This window comes from Bos javanicus, chromosome 7 (assembly GCF_032452875.1).
Source record: "Bos javanicus breed banteng chromosome 7, ARS-OSU_banteng_1.0, whole genome shotgun sequence".
In the NCBI taxonomy this organism is placed as follows: Eukaryota; Metazoa; Chordata; class Mammalia; order Artiodactyla; family Bovidae; genus Bos; species Bos javanicus.
The window spans coordinates 60,777,912-60,795,889 of record NC_083874.1 but is presented as its reverse complement, the minus strand read 5'-3'; the positions used below and the strand labels follow the sequence as shown (position 1 = coordinate 60,795,889).

Sequence of the window (17,978 nt, the reverse complement as noted above, 5' to 3'; positions counted from 1 at the left end):
CAGGACAGTCTTCAAAACCGTGCGGTGTTTGACCTCAACAGTGTCAGCCTGATAGCCTTCTTCTGGTCTCAACATTTGTGTTCTCTTTTTGTTACTGTTTTGATTCTTACCCTGGCTACCTTACTAAAGTCACTCAAAGGCTTAGTTGTCTCCTCCATGAGATAGTAGATCCTCTGGGCATGAACTGTACCTTGTCTCTATCCAGCACGAAGCATGTTGTGGAGCTTAGGTAGGTCCCCAGCTCTCATTTTCACCCAGAACTGAATTGCTTCCTGTTGTCGACAGTCAAGAGGAGGAGTCCAACTGGGCAGAAGGGTGAGGACGTGAAATGTGAATTTCATGTGGACTTCATTTGCCATCTGCTTGCCCTCTGGATGATGTAAGAGCAGACAAACCACCATGACAAATATTTTCAAATGAGAGAGAGAGAGAGTTCACGAAGCAGAGGGGCTTGACATCCTGCCCATGGTAACCCAGAGTGAGCAGATCACTGTCTCTAAACACAGCAGATAAGTGAACAGAGAGGCACTGGAGGACAGGGGCCTCCTCCTCAGGCCCAGATTTGGCCCAACCCAAGTGTGCAGCAGCATGTGTTGCAGAAAAACCGGAGGAGAAGCAGCAAGGAAGCCTGTGTGGCGTCCTAGTCAGTTTCTTCTCCTGGGGCTGCGTGACCATGCAGAGCCTTTGCTGGCCCTTTTCTCTCCTCTCTCTGCCCCTGTCTTTGCCAGTTATCTTACAGGTGTCATCCTTTCCCTTGAAGCTCAAAGGTCTATCTGTCCATATTTGGCACCATTGCTTCTCTTTCCTTATTTGGAAAAAAAAATTTTATTATGAAAGCCATACATTTTATTAAGGAAGAATCCCGAGAAAGTCAATTGTTAATACTTTGTTGTGAATTCTTTGAGAGCATTTTCTATACAGAGTTAAACCATTGGGGGTCACATGATCTATTTATCTATCACTTCACATTTTTTATTCATTGATGTATCATGGACATCTTTTTAATCAATACATACACGTCTGTAATATGCTTGTTGCTAGATGTACCATCAGAGAAGGCAATGGCAACCTACTCCAGTACTCTTGCCTGGAAAATCCCATGGACGGAGGGGCCTGGTGGGCTGCAGTCCATGGGGTCGCTAGGAGTCGGACACGACTGAGTGACTTCACTTTCACTTTTCACTTTCATGCATTGGAGAAGGAAATGGCAACCCACTCCAGTGTCCTTGCCTGGAGAATCCCAGGGACGGCGGAGCCTGGTGGGCTGCCGTCTATGGGGTCGCACAGAGTCAGACATGACTGAAGCGACTTAGCAGCAGCAGCAGCAGATATACCATAATTGATTTAATAAGTCTCCTCCTTTTGGATACTTCGTGCTCAGTCACTAAATCATATCCAACTCTTTGTGAACCCATGGACTGTAGCCCTCCAGGCTCCTCTGTCCGTGGGGCTCTCCAGGCAAGAATACTGGAGTGGGTTGCCATTTCCTATTCCATGGGACTCTTCCTGACCTAGGGATCAAACCCATGTCTCCTGCATTGTAGGCAGATTCTTTACCACTGTGCCATCGTAGGTTTTTTCTAATTTTTCACCGCTATAAATGATACTATAAGAAACACTGTTCTAGCTAAACATTTGATCACATGTTTATCAGGTATGTAAGGTAAATTTCTTGGCCATAGAGTCCACTTTTTCCTTCTCATGTCCCACAGCAGAGGAAGTATGAGGTTGCTCTTGCTTAGCTCCCATTCTTGGTTATTGATTAGACAGATCCAGTTCTGATGATACTGATATATTTCAAAGCACAGACACAATTGACTTTTTCCAAGTCTAGTGAATCTTGCAGCCCTGCCAAGCTTAGGTTCCACTGAGTTCTTCCCATCTTCCAAATTTCAGTGATAGATGAATCATCCAGGTGAGTCTTATTTTCTTAATCTCCTTTTTTGATCTGCTTTCAAGACACATAATTATTGTTTTCCTCAATCCTAGGAATTTTTTGATGTGTGGCCAGTCCTGATGGGGGAGGCTCCACCCTACGCTGGTCCCAGGACTCCGGATGGAAGGGTAGGTCTCCCTCTGACCTGTTTAGTATGAACAAATGGTTAATGAAATATCATGTAAGGCACTGTAGGCCCTGCTGAAGTTTCTCTACCACGTAGGTATTTATCTCTTCTGGGTTGGGTCGTCGCCTTTGAAATTATGGTAATTCCTCACGATTGCTCAAGCCCTGTATTTTGCAAGGTGTTTTTAATATCTCCCTGGAGTTTCACAACAACCTGGTGGGACTGACAGAAGAGGGAAACTATACTTATTCCATAGATGAGGAAAGAAGTCCAGAAAGATCAAGCAACATGCTTAAGGACTCACTCAGCAGAACTGTAGATTATTAAAGATGTAAATAATCTCAAAATCGAATCTAGATGTACACGTTGATAGCCGGAAGGTCATTTCCAGTCAATAGATAAATATGTTTAGTTATGAAAGTTTTTTAATTCTTTATTTCCAACAAATGTCTAGATTCTCAGATTCTTTTGAAAAGGTGGCAGACCATTCAAAACTGCACAGCCCCCCCACCCCCATCCCACAGGTGAAATTTGATTGGACCTGAGTAGCAGCTGCCTCCTAGCAACCTGGCCTGAGCTCCCTAGTTTGCCACAGTCCCCCTGACTCCCTCTTGTGTACCCCTGGCTGCCTCCTCTCATTTATGTTTCTATTAGGTCTCCCTTGGCATTTCAGTGTGCAACCTCTGGCCTCCTACTATTGCTACATTTTTTTTTTCCTAATTTTATTTTATTTTTAATCTTTACATAATTGTATTAGTTTTGCCAAATATCAAAATGAATCCGCCACAGGTATACATGTGTTCCCCATCCCGAACCCTCCTCCCTCCTCCCTCCTCATACCAACCCTCTGGGTCGTCCCAGTGCACCAGCCCCAAGCATCCAGCATCGTGCATCGAACCTGGACTGGCAACTCGTTTCCTACATGATATTTTACATGTTTCAATGCCATTCTCCCAAATCTTCCCACCCTCTCCCTCTCCCACAGAGTCCATAAGACTGTTCTATACATCAGTGTCTCTTTTGCTGTCTCGTATACAGAGTTATTGTTACCATCTTTCTAAATTCCATATATATGCGTTAGTATACTGTATTTATGTTTTTCCTTCTGGCTTACTTCACTCTGTATAATAGGCTCCAGTTTCATCCACCTCATTAGAACTGATTCAAATGTATTCTTTTTAATGGCTGAGTAATACTCCATTGTGTATATGTACCACTGCTTTCTTATCCATTCATCTGCTGATGGACATCTAGGTTGCTTCCATGTCCTGGCTATTATAAACAGTGCTGCAATGAACATTGGGGTACACGTGTCTCTTTCCCTTCTGGTTTCCTCAGTGTGTATGCCCAGCAGTGGGATTGCTGGATCATAAGGCAGTTCTATTTCCAGTTTTTTAAGGAATCTCCACACTGTTCTCCATAGTGGCTGTACTAGGTTGCATTCCCACCAACAGTGTAAGAGGGTTCCCTTTTCTCCACACCCTCTCCAGCATTTATTATTTGTAGACTTTTGGATCGCAGCCATTCTGACTGGTGTGAAATGGTACCTCATAGTGGTTTTGATTTGCATTTCTCTGATAATGAGTGATGTTGAGCATCTTTTCATGTGTTTGTTAGCCATCTGTATGTCTTCTTTGGAGAAATGTCTATTTAGTTCTTTGGCCCATTTTTTGATTGGGTCATTTATTTTTCTGGAGTTGAGCTGGAGGAGTTGCTTGTATATTTTTGAGATTAGTTGTTTGTCGGTTGCTTCATTTGCTATTATTTTCTCCCATTCTGAAGGCTGTCTTTTCACCTTGCTAATAGTTTCCTTTGATGTGCAGAAGCTTTTAAGGTTAATTAGGTCCCATTTGTTTATTTTTGCTTTTATTTCCAATATTCTGGGAGGTGGGTCATAGAGGATCCTGCTGTGATGTATGTCAGAGAGTGTTTTGCCTTATGTTCTCCTCTAGGAGTATTGCTACATTTTAAAGATGAGACATAAACACTTTAGAGAAGCTGTAATGAAATATGTGGGGATGCAAAGATGAAGCAGGGTAAACAGACCCGGCACTCAAATGGCCTATAGAACCTGTAGAATGACTTTAGCTGAGGCCACATAGAATAAGTAAGCAGCATAGCTGTGTCCTGAATTGAGCTTTAGTCCAGTCATCTTCTCACAAAACCTTCCAGGCTGTCTGAAACAGTATACCATTTCTGCTAGGAGGCCTGATTCTCCCTAGCCAACACTAACCCTACCCAAAATAAAGGACAGTGTGTGTGTGTGTGTGTGTGTGTGTGTGTGTGACAGACTTTATTTAACCTTAATTCAAACTCTAGGTATTCAGATTAATACCCTGGCTGTGTTAGTTTTCATTCCAATCCCAAAGAAAGGCAATGCCAAAGAATGCTCAAACTACCCCACAATTGCACTCATCTCACATGCTAGTAAAGTAATGCTCAAAATTCTCCAAGCCAGGCTTCAGCAATACATGAACCATGAACTTCCAGATGTTCAAGCTGGTTTTAGAAAAGGCAGAGGAACCAGAGATCAAATTGCCAACATCCGCTGGATCATGGAAACAGCAAGAGAATTCCAGAAAAACATCTATTTCTGCTTTACTGACTATGCCAAAGCCTTTGACTGTGTGGATCACAATAAACTGTGGAAAATTCTGAAAGAGATGGGAATACCAGACCACCTGACCTGCCTTTTGAGAAACCTATATGCAGGTCAGGAAGCAACAGTTAGAACTGGACATGGAACAACAGACTGGTTCCAAACAGGAAAAGGAGTACGTCAAGGCTGTATATTGTCACCCTGTTTATTTAAAGAGTACATCATGAGAAACGCTGGGCTGGATGAAGCACAAGCTGGAATCAAGATTGCAGGAGAAATATCAATCACCTCAGATATGCAGATGACACCACCCTTATGGCAGAAAGTGAAGAGGAACTAAAAAGCCTCTTGATGAAAGTGAAAGAGGAGAGTGTAAAAGTTGGCTTAAAGCTCAACATTCAGAAAACGAAGATCATGGCATCTGGTCCCATCACTTCATGGGAAATAGATGGGGAAACAGTGGAAACAGTGTCAGACTTTATTTTGGGGGGCTCCAAAATCACTGCAGATGCTGACTGCAGCCATGAAATTAAAAGACACTTACTCCTTGGAAGAAAGGTTATGACCAACCTAGATAGCATATTGAAAAGCAGAGATATTACTTTGCCAACAAAGGTCCATCTAGTCAAGGCTATGGGTTTTCCAGTGGTCATGTATGGATGCGAGAGTTGGACTGTGAAGAAAGCTGAGCACCGAAGAATTGATGCTTTTGAACTGTGGTGTTGGAGAAGACTCTTGAGAGTCCCTTGGACTGCAAGGAGATCCAACCAGTCCATTGTGAAGGAGATCAGCCCTGGGATTTCTTTGGAAGGAATGATGCAATAGCTGAAACTCCAATACTTTGGCCACCTCATGCGCAGAGTTGACTCATTGGAAAAGACTCTGATGCTGGGAGAGATTGGGGGCAGAAGGGAAAGGGGACGACAGAGGATGAGATGGCTGGATGGCATCACTGACTTGATGGACATGAGTTTGAGTGAACTCCAGGAGTTGGTGATGGACAGGGAGGCCTGGCGTGCAAGAGTCGGACACGACTGAGAGACTGAACTGAACTGAACTGTGAGCTTCATATACACACCAGAAAAGATTTCAGCCTTGGAATTGACAATGTCTGCTGTGCTTTATCCAAAATGACCTTTATAATCTGCCGCTGTCCAGTTTCAAACTACTATTTTGCCCATACAATTTCATGTTTTCATTTTGGAAGACTAAGTCTGCAAGACTAACATCACGTGCTACTGTCAGAAAACTGTTTGGGGACATTTTTCCTTTTTAAGTACAGCTTGCTGTATTGACATAATTGAGATGTTACTACTGAGTTTTCATGAAATTCACATATGAGCTGGTTTTGTTTCTTCCAGAAATTTAGAATTTTAGGAACTAGGGTAGAGACCATTCTAGCTTTCAAACTCCACCAACCTCAATTAGTTTCAATTTCCTGGGCTGCTTTAATATTCAGCTCTCTGAGCTGAGCCCTGTGGTCAGAGGTCATTTCCAACTCCAGAAGGCATAGAGAAATATCAGGCCCTATCTAACTTATCTGGTTCTTCACTCTTGAGGATCCCTATCTTCAAGATTGAACTGAAGATGGAGGAGAAGACACATTTATATGTTTGAGTGAGGCCCTTTGCTGTTCAGTTGAAACTACCACATTGTTAATTGGCTATACTTCAATATAAAATAAAAGGTTAAAAAAAAAAAAAAAGATTAAACTGAAGAGGACATTTTCTCACTAAATTCCAGCCTAAAAGGGATGCCCATCATCTGATCACTTCAGAAGCTTTAGTTTCACTGAGGTGACCAGCACATTCATGGGCAAAACTTTTCTTCCCCAAACCCTCCTCCACCTCACGCAGCAATGACTCAGTCCTTGCAAGACTGTGAGATGTCAGGTTGCAATGGAAAAGGCCAGAAGACAAAGAACTTTGGTCTTAGTGGGTTGCTAGCCTGTAGGGTGAGCTTGGTCAAATAACCCCTTAGGGTCTCCACTTTCTCTTCTATGGAATGCTGTCACCGAATTTATCTCCAAAGGCAGTTTGATATTTAGGACACAGTTGATGAGGAAAACACACAGAGGCCTGAGCCGGGGCCCAGACACAGCAGGACAGGACTGGACAAAAGCAGATCTTCTGGAAAGAGCATAGGGTTGAAGGGAGAAAGACTAAATTCAGGTCCCTGCTCCAGCAGCTGCCTGTGTAGCCTTGGGCGCTTCTCTGAGCCTCCCTTCCTCATCTGGAACACTCAGGAAATCAAGCTGACCTAGGCAGCACATGGTAGCTAAAGCGAATCACACTGACTTGGTAGGCACTCTGACAACGATGGCAACGTAAGTCTCACTCTCTGCCGGGCACTTCACCTGGAGTCTGTAATATACTCTTCTCATCAGTTTATGGAGGAGGTATCCAGGTAGCTCAGCGGTAAACAATCTGCCTGACAAGCGGGAGACATGAGTTCAATCCCTGGGTCAGGAAGATCCCCTGGAGAAAAAAATGGCAACCTACTCCAGTATTCTTGCCTGGGAAATCCCATGGACAGAGGAGCCTGGCAGGCTACAGTCCATGGGGTTGCAAGAGTTGTATACTATTGAGCGACTAAACAGCAACAACATTCTCTTTATGTCTATTGGATAGTAGAGGACATTAAAGGCTTAAAGGGGAAAAACCATTTACACAGTTTCAAACCCTGGATGCTTTTCTTTTAGGTAACTATCATTGCAGTCAGGCTGTTTAACTTCCCCTGTTGCCTTCTAACATCACTCTCACAATTGATCTGCCATGTTTACGCTAGAAACACAGTTTCTGTCTGGATTTTGACCAATTAACCTCCCTGAATCTTGGGTCTGAAGCTCTCCCAAAGCAGCTATACTTCACTTCATCTCCTTTTAAAAATAAAGCATTATATGTGTGTGTGCTTTCATTATGAAAAACAGCTACGTAGTCTTCATAAAAAAACAAAAATGGCACTTCTTTTAAAACTGGTATATTTCCATGCATGATGATCTGGCTCTGGCTATATCTGGCTCTTTCAAAGACCCTGTGTTACAGTGTCAGCTGCTTAGGTGCAAGGTGACAAAGGCACTCATTGATGGCTTGGTTTTGATTTTCCAAAAGCGGGTGGACTCATACATGAATATGGCCTTGAAAGTAACTTGGCTGAGCTACAGCGTGTGGAAAAAGTTTTATTTATCTAGAGAACACTGATTTTTCTGTTGCTCTCTGCGAAGGTAAAACTGAGTCTTATGTAAGTTTAAAAGAAAAAAGTCCATCTCTCATCTTTCTGAAGGAACCTGGTAGAGACCTCTGGGTAGGGCAGTCCACCAGGCTCAGAGAGCCAGCAGGTTGCCTGGGGAACAGTGAACAGCCCAGGTCCAAGGACAGATGACCATGAAGCAAGAAAGCCATCTCTCCAGCCAGAGGAAACAGCTCTGCCAAAGGCTCAACAGATTTCTAGAACTGCCCATAGGATATGACTTCATAGTTTTAAAATGTTCTTAGCACAATTTGTTTATATGTACTGAAAAAGTAATACATGAGAACAGAGAAGAGCTCACACCATACAAAAGGGCAGAGTACAGAAATCCAGCCTGCCTTGAGGCAGCTAGGCAGCCACTATGTGTGGTCTATCTTTCTCAAATGTCTATGGATATTTCTGTATGTACATATACAAGCTGGGTTTAGAAAAGGCAGAGGAGCCAGAGATCAAATTGCCAGCATTCATTGGATAATAGGGATTCCCAGGTGGTGCTAGTGATAAAGAATCTGCTTGCCAATGCAGGAGACATAAGAGACAAGGGTTTGATCCCTGTGTCGGGAAGACCCCCCTAGGGAGGGCATGGCAACCCACTCCAGTATTCTTGCCTGGAGAATCCCATGGACAGATGAACCTGAAGGGCTATAGTCCATAGGACTGCGAAGAGTTGGACATGAATGAGGCAACTTAGCACTGGATCATAGAGAAAGCAAGGGAATTCCAAAAAACATCTACTTCTGCTTCATTGACTACACTTAAGCCTTTTTCTATATGGATCACAACAAACTGTGGAAAATTCTTCAAGAGATGGGAATACTAGACCACCTTACCTGCCTCCTGAGAAACCTGTATGCAGGTCAAGAAGCAACAGTTAGAAGTGGACATGAAACAATGGACTGGTTCAAAATTGGGAAAGGAGTACATCAAGGCTGTATACTGTTACCCTGCTTATTTAACTTTTAGGCAGAGTAATCCTGGGATGACTGAATCACAAGCTGGAATCAAGATTTCCAGGAGAAATATCAACAACCTTAAATATGCAGATGATACCACTCTAATGGCAGAAAGTGATGAGGAACTGAAGAGCCTCTTGATAAGGGTAATAGAGGAGAGTTAAAAAGCTGGCTTAAAACTCAACATACAAAAAACTAAGATCATGGCATCTGGTCCCATCATTTCATGGTGAGTAGAAGTGGAAAAAGTAGAAGCAGTGACAAATTTTATTTTCTTGGGCTCCAAAATCACTTCAGATGTTGACTGCAGCCATGAAATTAAAAGATGCTTGCTCCTTGGATGAAAAGCTATGACAAACCTAGACAGCATATTAAAAAGCAGAGACATTACTTTGCTGACAAAGGTTCATATAGTCAAAGCTATGGTTTTCCCAGTAGTCAGGTATGGATGTGAGAGTTGGACCATAAAGAAGGTTGAACGCCAAAGAACTGATGCTTTCAAATTGTGGTGCTGGAGAAGACTTTTGACCGTCCCTTGGACTGCAAGGAGATCATTCCAGTCAATCCTAAAGGAAATCAACCTTGAATATTCATTGTAAGGACTGATGCTGAAGCTGAAGCCCCAGTACTTTGGCCACCTGATACAAAAAGCCAACTCATTGGAAAAGCCCCTGATGCTAAGAAAGATTGAAGACAAAAAGGGATGAGGACAACAGTGGATGAGATGGTTAGATAGCATCACTGACCCAATGGTCATGAATTTGAGCAAAATCCAGGAGATAATGAAGGACAGGGAAGCCTGGTGTGCTGCAGTCCATGGGGTCTCAAAGAGTTGGACATAACTTAGTGACTGAACAGCAACAAATGTATGTATTCCACCACCACCCCACTTTGACAAACGTGATGATTCTATTTTGTGCCTTACTTTCGCACCTGAGAATATTTGGCATCTTTCCCTATCAGCACAGATACAGCTCTGGAGACAAGCACCCACTATGCACAGGCACTGTTTTTTAATCATCTCCAAGGGATGGACACCAGCTATCTCTAGGCTTTTTAAAGCAGTCTGGCTGAGAGCCCTAGGTGGGGAAAACAATGCTTTTACCTATGTTTGGGTATATATCTATAGGGTTTATTAGCATATGTAGAATTACTGAGTCAAAAATATGGCATTTTAGTCTATAAAAGGCTATTCATGCTTACTATTCACCTATAGTCTTAGACTCAAAGCTGGAATGGGCTTTATGGATTCCCCAGTGCAGTGTTTTAAATTCCCGGATTATCTTTAGACACCTAGGTTTCCACAGTGGCTGCCTCAGCGAGGGGTGAATGGGGCAGTAGAGGACAGGACAGGGAGTGAGGGAGAACCCAGAGATGCAGGATCTCGAGGTACCAGACTCTACTCCCATCAGGGTGGTGTTGCTTTCCTCTGCTTTCTAGGAGTAGGGCCTATGCTTTGTGAGGAGAAAGAGTTCTGCTACTTGATACTGATGATAAACAAGTACCACTCATCTTACAGCTGGGGCCCAGAGAGGACACCAAGTGGAACCAAGACCAGAGCCTGAGTCTTTGCACTGTAGATCTATTCCTGACTCCATTTCATCATGCTTCGGGGGGCATCTGGCCTCCCCTTGCATGCTTCCTGCTGCAGGGAGTTCCTACCTACCCTGGAGCAGCCATGGGTGCTCTTAAAGGGTTCAGTCACTGTAGCTGCTTCAAACGCTGAGCATTGAGGGGCAGAGTGTCTCCTTCTCCCTCATGATCCTGCAGGTCACAATTGCTTCTCAACTAGGCACCTTGACTAGATGAGGAATTTCTATTTGTGGAGGTTCTGGGTCAGGTGGCCTGGGTGGGCTCAGATATCTACATTTTAAACTCTAGGGCAATACTTCTCAAAATGCCTAAGTTAAGGAATAATTTTTTAAAATTTCCAATTCATTTTGGACTAATACTTTTCATGATATGATAAAAGTCTATATTTGAAAAAATTGTCTTCTAAACATTTTAGAAGACATACAAAGTGTTAAGTCTTTTAAAAATTATTAGTTTCAGCAGACATAACCTAACTCAGTCAAATTGCTATAAAATTTTCTAAACACTAACTGCCAATTTCTGTTTTTATCTCATCATAGAATAGTAATAAATAGTGTACAGACTGGTACCAATCCAGGGACTGCACTTTGAGTAACCCTGTTCTAGGTGAGGGTGATACAGAGAGGAATACACTATTTAAGCTGATGAACCTTAAGTGATACAACAGAAAGAGCTCTCAGCCTGGAGTCAAGGGCCTAGGTTCTGATCCTGGTTTACTGTCTTATAATAAATGTGTCCTTTCCCCTCTCTGGGTCTCAGTTTTTGAATTTGTAAAATGCTAACATGCCTACCACATGTAGGTGTTTAGACATTTTAATAAGGTAATGGATTTTTCCCCAATTACATTTTTCAAGTAATTAAACAGATCTACTGTAAGAGACGGAGAAGGCAATGGCACCCCACTCCAGTACTCTTGCCTGGAAAATCCCATGGATGGAGGAGCCTGGAAGGCTGCAGTCCATGTGGTCGCTGAGGGTCAGACATGACTGAGCAACTTCACTTTCACTTTTCACTTTCACACATTGGAGAGGGAAATGGCAACCCACTCCAGTGTTCTTGCCTGGAGAATCCCAGGGACAGGGAAGCCTGGTGGGCTGCCGTCTCTGGGGTCGCACAGAGTCGGACACGACTGAAGTGACTTAGTAGCAGCACTGTAAGAGAATGGGGGTTTTAATGGTGCAAGGAGATAGGAAGGAGGGAGGAAGTGGAAAGTGAGTGGGACGCATAGGGCATGATTGGGAAGGCAAGTCTGAAAGAGCTGATGAAACAGAGAGGAGCTGAGTGAAGGAGGAAGGAGCTGTGACCATGAAGCTGACTCTGCATGGAGGATGGCTGGGTTAACGATGATACTAATGGGACAGGAGCCCCCTTCCATCTTCCTCTCTCACTAGACTCCAGTAGTAATCTTTTCTCGTTGTACTGAACCCCAGGCCCCCTCAGAACACTTCCTACTCCTTTTTAAAGCCCCAGATCCCAGCCCCTGCCTGGCCACTGTGAGCTGGCTCCAAGGAAGAGCAGGATGAATCTTGAGACTCAGCTGACAGTGAGCTCTAGGAGCACTGGGACACGGCCTCAGCAGGTCAGGCCAGTGCTTCTGGAAAACCACAGGGCACAGGGGAAAGAATAAAGCCTTTCTCAAGGACACACTCCTGCTGGAGTTCTGTCTCAGACTCTGAAAGTATATATTTCTCTCTCTTCTGCCTAGGAAATCAACTTTTACAAGGTCATTGACTACATCCTGCATGGCAAAGAAGACATCAAAGTCATCCCGTAAGTCTCTTCTCCAAACATGCAGAATCGCAGGCGCATTAGTGTCCATAACATACTCATTCAAAAATCAACGCTCACCAAACCCAAGAAGGCCACACACTCAGGCAGAGCAACAAAGAGACAATGCAGAAGGGTGGGAAAGATCATGCAGGCTGGAAAATGAGGCTGGATTCTTAGTCAGCTGCTGTAAGTTCAAGTCCCAAGTTTCATTCCATAGAGAGGCCACTATGGAATGAGACCATGGATCTGATCAGGGCTTTTCAATGGTTTTCTGTTGGAGGCTCATCTGGGGCCTAAGGCAGAGGGTGAGGGAAAGGCAGGAAGTTAGCAAAGGAAGTGATTCAGCCCCCAAGGAAAGCTTGCTGTCTAGTGTCTTTTTTTTTTTTTTTTTTCTGGTTGCACGATGTGGGATCTTAGTTCCCCAGAGATTGAATCTGTGCCCTCATCAGAATTCCCCTCTAATGTCTTATGTGATCAAGGAGGATAATGCTGCTGCTGCTGCTGCTGCTGCTTCTGCTGCTGCTAAGTTGCTTCAGTTGTGTCCGACTCTGTGCAACCCCATAGACGGCAGCCTACCAGGCTCCCCCGTCCCTGGGATTCTCCAGGCAAGAACACTGGAGTGGGTTGCCATTTCCTTTTCCAATGCATGAAAGTGAAAAGTAAAAGTGAAGTCGCTCAGTCATGTCTGACCCTCAGCAACCCCATGGACTGCAGCCCCCCAGGCTCCTCCATCCATGGGATTTTCCAGACAAGAGTACTGGAGTGGGGTGCCATTGCCTTCTCCAAGGAGGATAATGAAAAGGCTGAAATCCCAGAGGGTGAGGCCTCCCTGCAGGTGGTGGGGCCTCAAAGGCCATTTTAAGATTCCAACAATCAAGAATGTTTTGCATATAAGCTTGAACTTTTCGGCCAGGAGAGCATGCCCCAAAACTCAGTTGGCTTTTTACCTACTCGAATCCTCTGAGAGTGCTAGGAGCCATGCCCACAGTTCTATCTGAGGCTTGGCTCTTTCCCAAGTGAACTTCAGACACCCTGAGGCCAGAATCGGCCTCTGTGGAGAGCTTCACCTCTCCTCCCATTTCTGGTTCAAATGAAGAGATTTATTGCAAGCCACCTCAATCCTTAAACAGTGGGTGTGAGAGGCCTCAACTGTTGCCAAAGAATGTTGATCCTGATGAGGGATGAGAGATTGCTTTAAGTTCTGGAGTTTCTGGGTTTTCTCTGTTCAGTCCTGTTTACGCAACAACTAAGTCTTTTCTAAATTCATTTCTTTTTCTTTTTTCTTCTTGTCAACGGCATACTCTGCCCCCATCCTGTCTTCTGACCCCTTCTCTAGAGGTGCTGGTTTATCAGACTCATTGTCTGTGTTTGGAGTTATCACAGGTCACAGCATTCCCCATCTCACCACTTCTCACCAAGCATCACATCCTCTAGTCTCTGATAACATCCACCTTGCTGCCTTCTACGGTGGGGCTGTATCCACACTGAACTTAATATAAATTCCCAGAAGTAACTTCAAGAGATTATACTATGATGCAACACCAAAACAAAAAGCAGCTTTGAATGGCACAGAGACAGGAGAAAGATGCGAGATGTGATAAAAACCTAAATCTAAATGCTAAGAGAGCTCTCTCGGTATTCATAAATAATTTTAAGTTCAAAAAGCTTTGTATTACAGATTAACTGGCAGAATATTATCTCTCTCAGGTGTGTATAAGAAACGGTTCTTGGGAATTTCCTGGAAGTCCAGTGGTTAGGACTCTGCACTTGCACTGCAGGGCTCAGGCAGTTAAGATCCCACAGGCTGGGTTCTTCTAATAACTGATGAGCTCCATTGATATATGAAGAAATACCATATATCCTCTTTACAAGAGACCTAGCTAAAAGATCATACAGAGAAAATGAAAGAATGAACAAAAGATATGCCTCACAAATGATAATCAAAAGAAAACTGATGTAACTATGTTACTATCAGATAAAAATAGGTGTCAAGGTACACATTAGTAAAGATAGTAACTTCTTAATGATAAAGGGGTCAATTCAACTTGACTTTCTGGGAAGAATTTACAAATGTGTATATGCTTAATAATGTGGCCTCAAAGAGAAAGCAAAAACTGACAGAAACTTAAGAATGTATAGACAAATTCATGTTTGCTAATTGATACAGCAGACTAAAATAAACAGAATAGAGAATATTTAAATAAGATAATTACCAACAATCTAATGGATATATACATTAATAGAACATGACATCTCACACCCAAACTACAGAACACTCAGTCTTTTCAAGAATACTTGTGTATTTATGATAACTGGTGATATAACAGACCATAAAACAAACCTCAAATGATTGAAATCATACAGAGATGTCCTCTAGTCACAATGAAAATATGCTAGAAACTAATAACAAAGAGCTAATTAGAAAAAAAATCTTTATATGCTTGGAAACTAGAAACTACTTTTATGAAAAGATAAAAAGGAATATACTTCCATATATCCATGGATAAAAGAAGAACTCAATGGAAATTATTATATTTTCTGAACTAAAAGAATGACAATATCACATGATATGTGATAAAACCAATGTGATGCAGTGAAATCATACCTAAGGGGAAATTTACAGTATTACACTTTCATACTAGAAAATAATAAAAAAAATAAAGTAATAAACTGTGTACCAAAACTATATCAGCCAGGGCCCCAACAGATACTAGGTGTCACATTTAAATTAGGGTATTTCGGGACTTCCCTGGTGGTCCAGTGGCTCAGACTCTACGCCCCCAGTGCAGGGGGCCTGGGTTTGGTCCTGGTCAGGGGACTAGATCCCACATGCCGCAACTAAGAGTTTGAATGCTGCAACTAAAGATTTTGAGTGCCACCACTAAGACCGAGCACAGTCAAAAAAGTTTTTTAATCAGGGTAAATCAAGGAGGGTTTATTTACAAAGGGATGAATTACAGAGGTGTGTATGGGTGGAATGAAGGAAACCAACCACAAGAGAATATTTTAGTAGTAAAGTTGTAAGCACTTCTGGGCCCCAAGGAAATTTCTAGAATATGGTGAGGAGAAATACTCATATAGAGCAGGCCATCATTAGAGAAGTGCAGACAAAACAACCTCAGAACAACGCTGCCAGGGGAACCCAAGGAAATAAATAGCCTGACCTTCCTGTTCTACCGCCCTGTAGTTTTGGCCAGGTCTCCCCTTCAGTCTAAACTCAGTCAGAAGCTAGAAGCCCAGACACCCCGTTGATGAAATCCACACGGACTGGCCTCCCGTGACAGGGAGGAGCAGGTTGGAAGTGGCTCTGGAGGGGCAGACAGGAGCTATCCATCACATGATCTCAAGAAACTAACAACAAGCAAGCATACCCTTCCAAAACAATAAAGATAAGCCCAGAAATTAATTAAATATTAACAAAATATTGAACAAATGCCAAAAGTTGGTTTCTTGGACAGATTAATAAAATTGATGAATTTCTGGCAAGACTGACCAAGAAAAATAGGGACTCGAATGAACTGTATTAGAAAGGAAAAGGGTAATAACCACAATCATACAGACACTAACAGGATACAATAAAAGGATATTATGCCCAGAATATTTTAAATCTAGATGAAAGAGGCAAATTCCTATAAAAATAAAACTTACTAAATATAAATTACAAAGAAATAGAAAATCACAATAGTCTTATAACAGTAAAATATATTAAAACCCTTCCACAAAGACATTTCAGGCTCAGATGCCTTCAGAGATGAGTTTTACTAAATATTTAAGGAAGAAATAACACAATTCTCATACAAATTATCTAAGAGAATAGAGAAAAAAAAGTGACTAGTATAAACTTGACACCAAAACTCAACAAAGTCTGTATGAAAGAGGAAAATTCATACCAAGCTTACTTGTGAACCTAGACGCAAAGATCCTAAAAAAATTTTAGCAGATAATAACTAAAAAGGGTTATAAATCATGACCCAATTGAATTTATTCCAGGAATGCAAGGCCAACATTAGAACAATCAATCTATAAAATCTGTCACATTAACAGAAACACGTTATAATTATTTCCATAGAGAACTTTATTAATCTAAAAGTATATATTTTTTTAATGTCTGAAAATACTATAGCATTGACAGAGACATGGAGCAAAGGGAACACTAATATACCACCAATGGTGGTGCAAATTGGATTTTAGAAAACAGTCTGGCTTTCTCAAGTAAAGTTGAAGATATGCACATATTACGACCCAGTATTTCTACTCCAGAAATACCACATGGAACTGAGAGCACGCACACACCAGAGTGTTAGAATATTCATATTAGACTCACAGTAACTGGGAGGGATTGGGAGCAGGAGGAGAAGGGGATGACAGAGGATGAGATGGCTGGATGGCATCACTGATTCAATGGACGTGAGTCTCAGTGAACTCCGGGATTTGGTGATGGACAGGGAGGCCTGGCGTGCTGCGATTCATGGGGTCGCAAAGAGTCGGACACGACTGAGCGACTGAACTGAACTGAACTGACTGAAGGGGAATGTCCATCAACAGTTGAATGCATAAATTATATACAATCTTACAAGGAAAAATGGTTTAAGTCTATCAAACAAATGAATTACAGCAACATGAAAAAGAAGTCCAACAAAATAATGCATGTACATTGAATGATTCTACCTGAATGAAGTTGAAAAATATGTGAAACAGGGTACAGGAAACCAGGTGGTAAAACTCCACAGAAAAGCAAGAATCCTAAAGTTGGGACAACCGTTCCCTTTGGGGTTCAGGAGAAGGTTGTGAGTGGAAGGGGCAGGTTAGGGGTTTCCAAGATGCCAACAGGTTGTTCAAGTTTCATAGGTATAGTTCCATAGGTGTTCACTTCCAAACAACTGAAGTTCTTAATACATTTTTCTGTGTATTTTTAGCAATAAACAAGTAAAAATATACCATATAAAATAAATATGCTATGCTATGCTATGCTAAGTCACTTCAGTCGTGTCTGACTCTGTGCGACCCCATAGACAGCAGCCCACCAGGCTCCCCCATCCCTGGGATTCTCCAGGCAAGAACACTGGAGTGGGTTGCCATTTCCTTCTCCAATGCATGAAAGTGAAAAGTAAAAGCGAAGTCGCTCAGTCGTATCCGACCCTCAGCAACCCCATGGACTGCAGCCTTCCAGGCTCCTCCATCCATGGGATTTTCCAGGCAAGAGTACTGGAGTAGGGTGCCATTGCCTTCTCCAATATAAAATAAATATATAAATCTAAATTGTGATATTGCTGTGTATGTTAGTCACTCAGTCGTGTCTCGCTTTTTGCGATCCCATGGACTATAGCCTGCCAGGTTCCTCTGTCCATGGAATTTTCCAGGCAAGAATACTGGAGTGGGCTGCCATTCCCTTCTCCATGGGATCTTTCTGATCCAGGAATCAAACCCAGGTCTCCTGCAATGCAGGCAGATGCTTTACCATCTGAGTCACTTGGGAATGAGGGATAAATAAGTATGCAAAGCACCTAGCTTAGTGCTTGGCATGTGGTAGGAGCTCATCCTAGGAGGGTTTCCCTCACTCTCCACGGTATTGAGCAACTCACTCTACATAAGGACTGGTGGAGGGAAATGATGGCATCTGGTTTTGCTCAGCAGCCAATAACCATCTGTTGAATCAATTTTGTCTCTTAGAGAGCATGAAATCCATATAACGGATTTGTGACTTTTTCCTCAATGTCTACATTTGGGCATTAAGATGCTTAGCCAAGATTT

The 17,978-nt window shown here is 42.6% G+C and overlaps 1 protein-coding gene across 3 annotated transcripts in view; it reads left to right on the top strand.

The window, feature by feature from the left end:
- Positions 1-17,978, top strand: part of PDE6A (phosphodiesterase 6A) — a 124,454-nt gene that overhangs the window by 66,688 nt on the left and 39,788 nt on the right. For all 3 annotated transcript variants that reach the window (XM_061424016.1, XM_061424015.1, XM_061424017.1), the window contains exons 5-6: positions 1,990-2,064; positions 12,163-12,227. In XM_061424016.1, the coding sequence (XP_061280000.1) occupies positions 1,990-2,064; positions 12,163-12,227 (140 nt within the window). The remainder of the gene's footprint in view (positions 1-1,989; positions 2,065-12,162; positions 12,228-17,978) is intronic.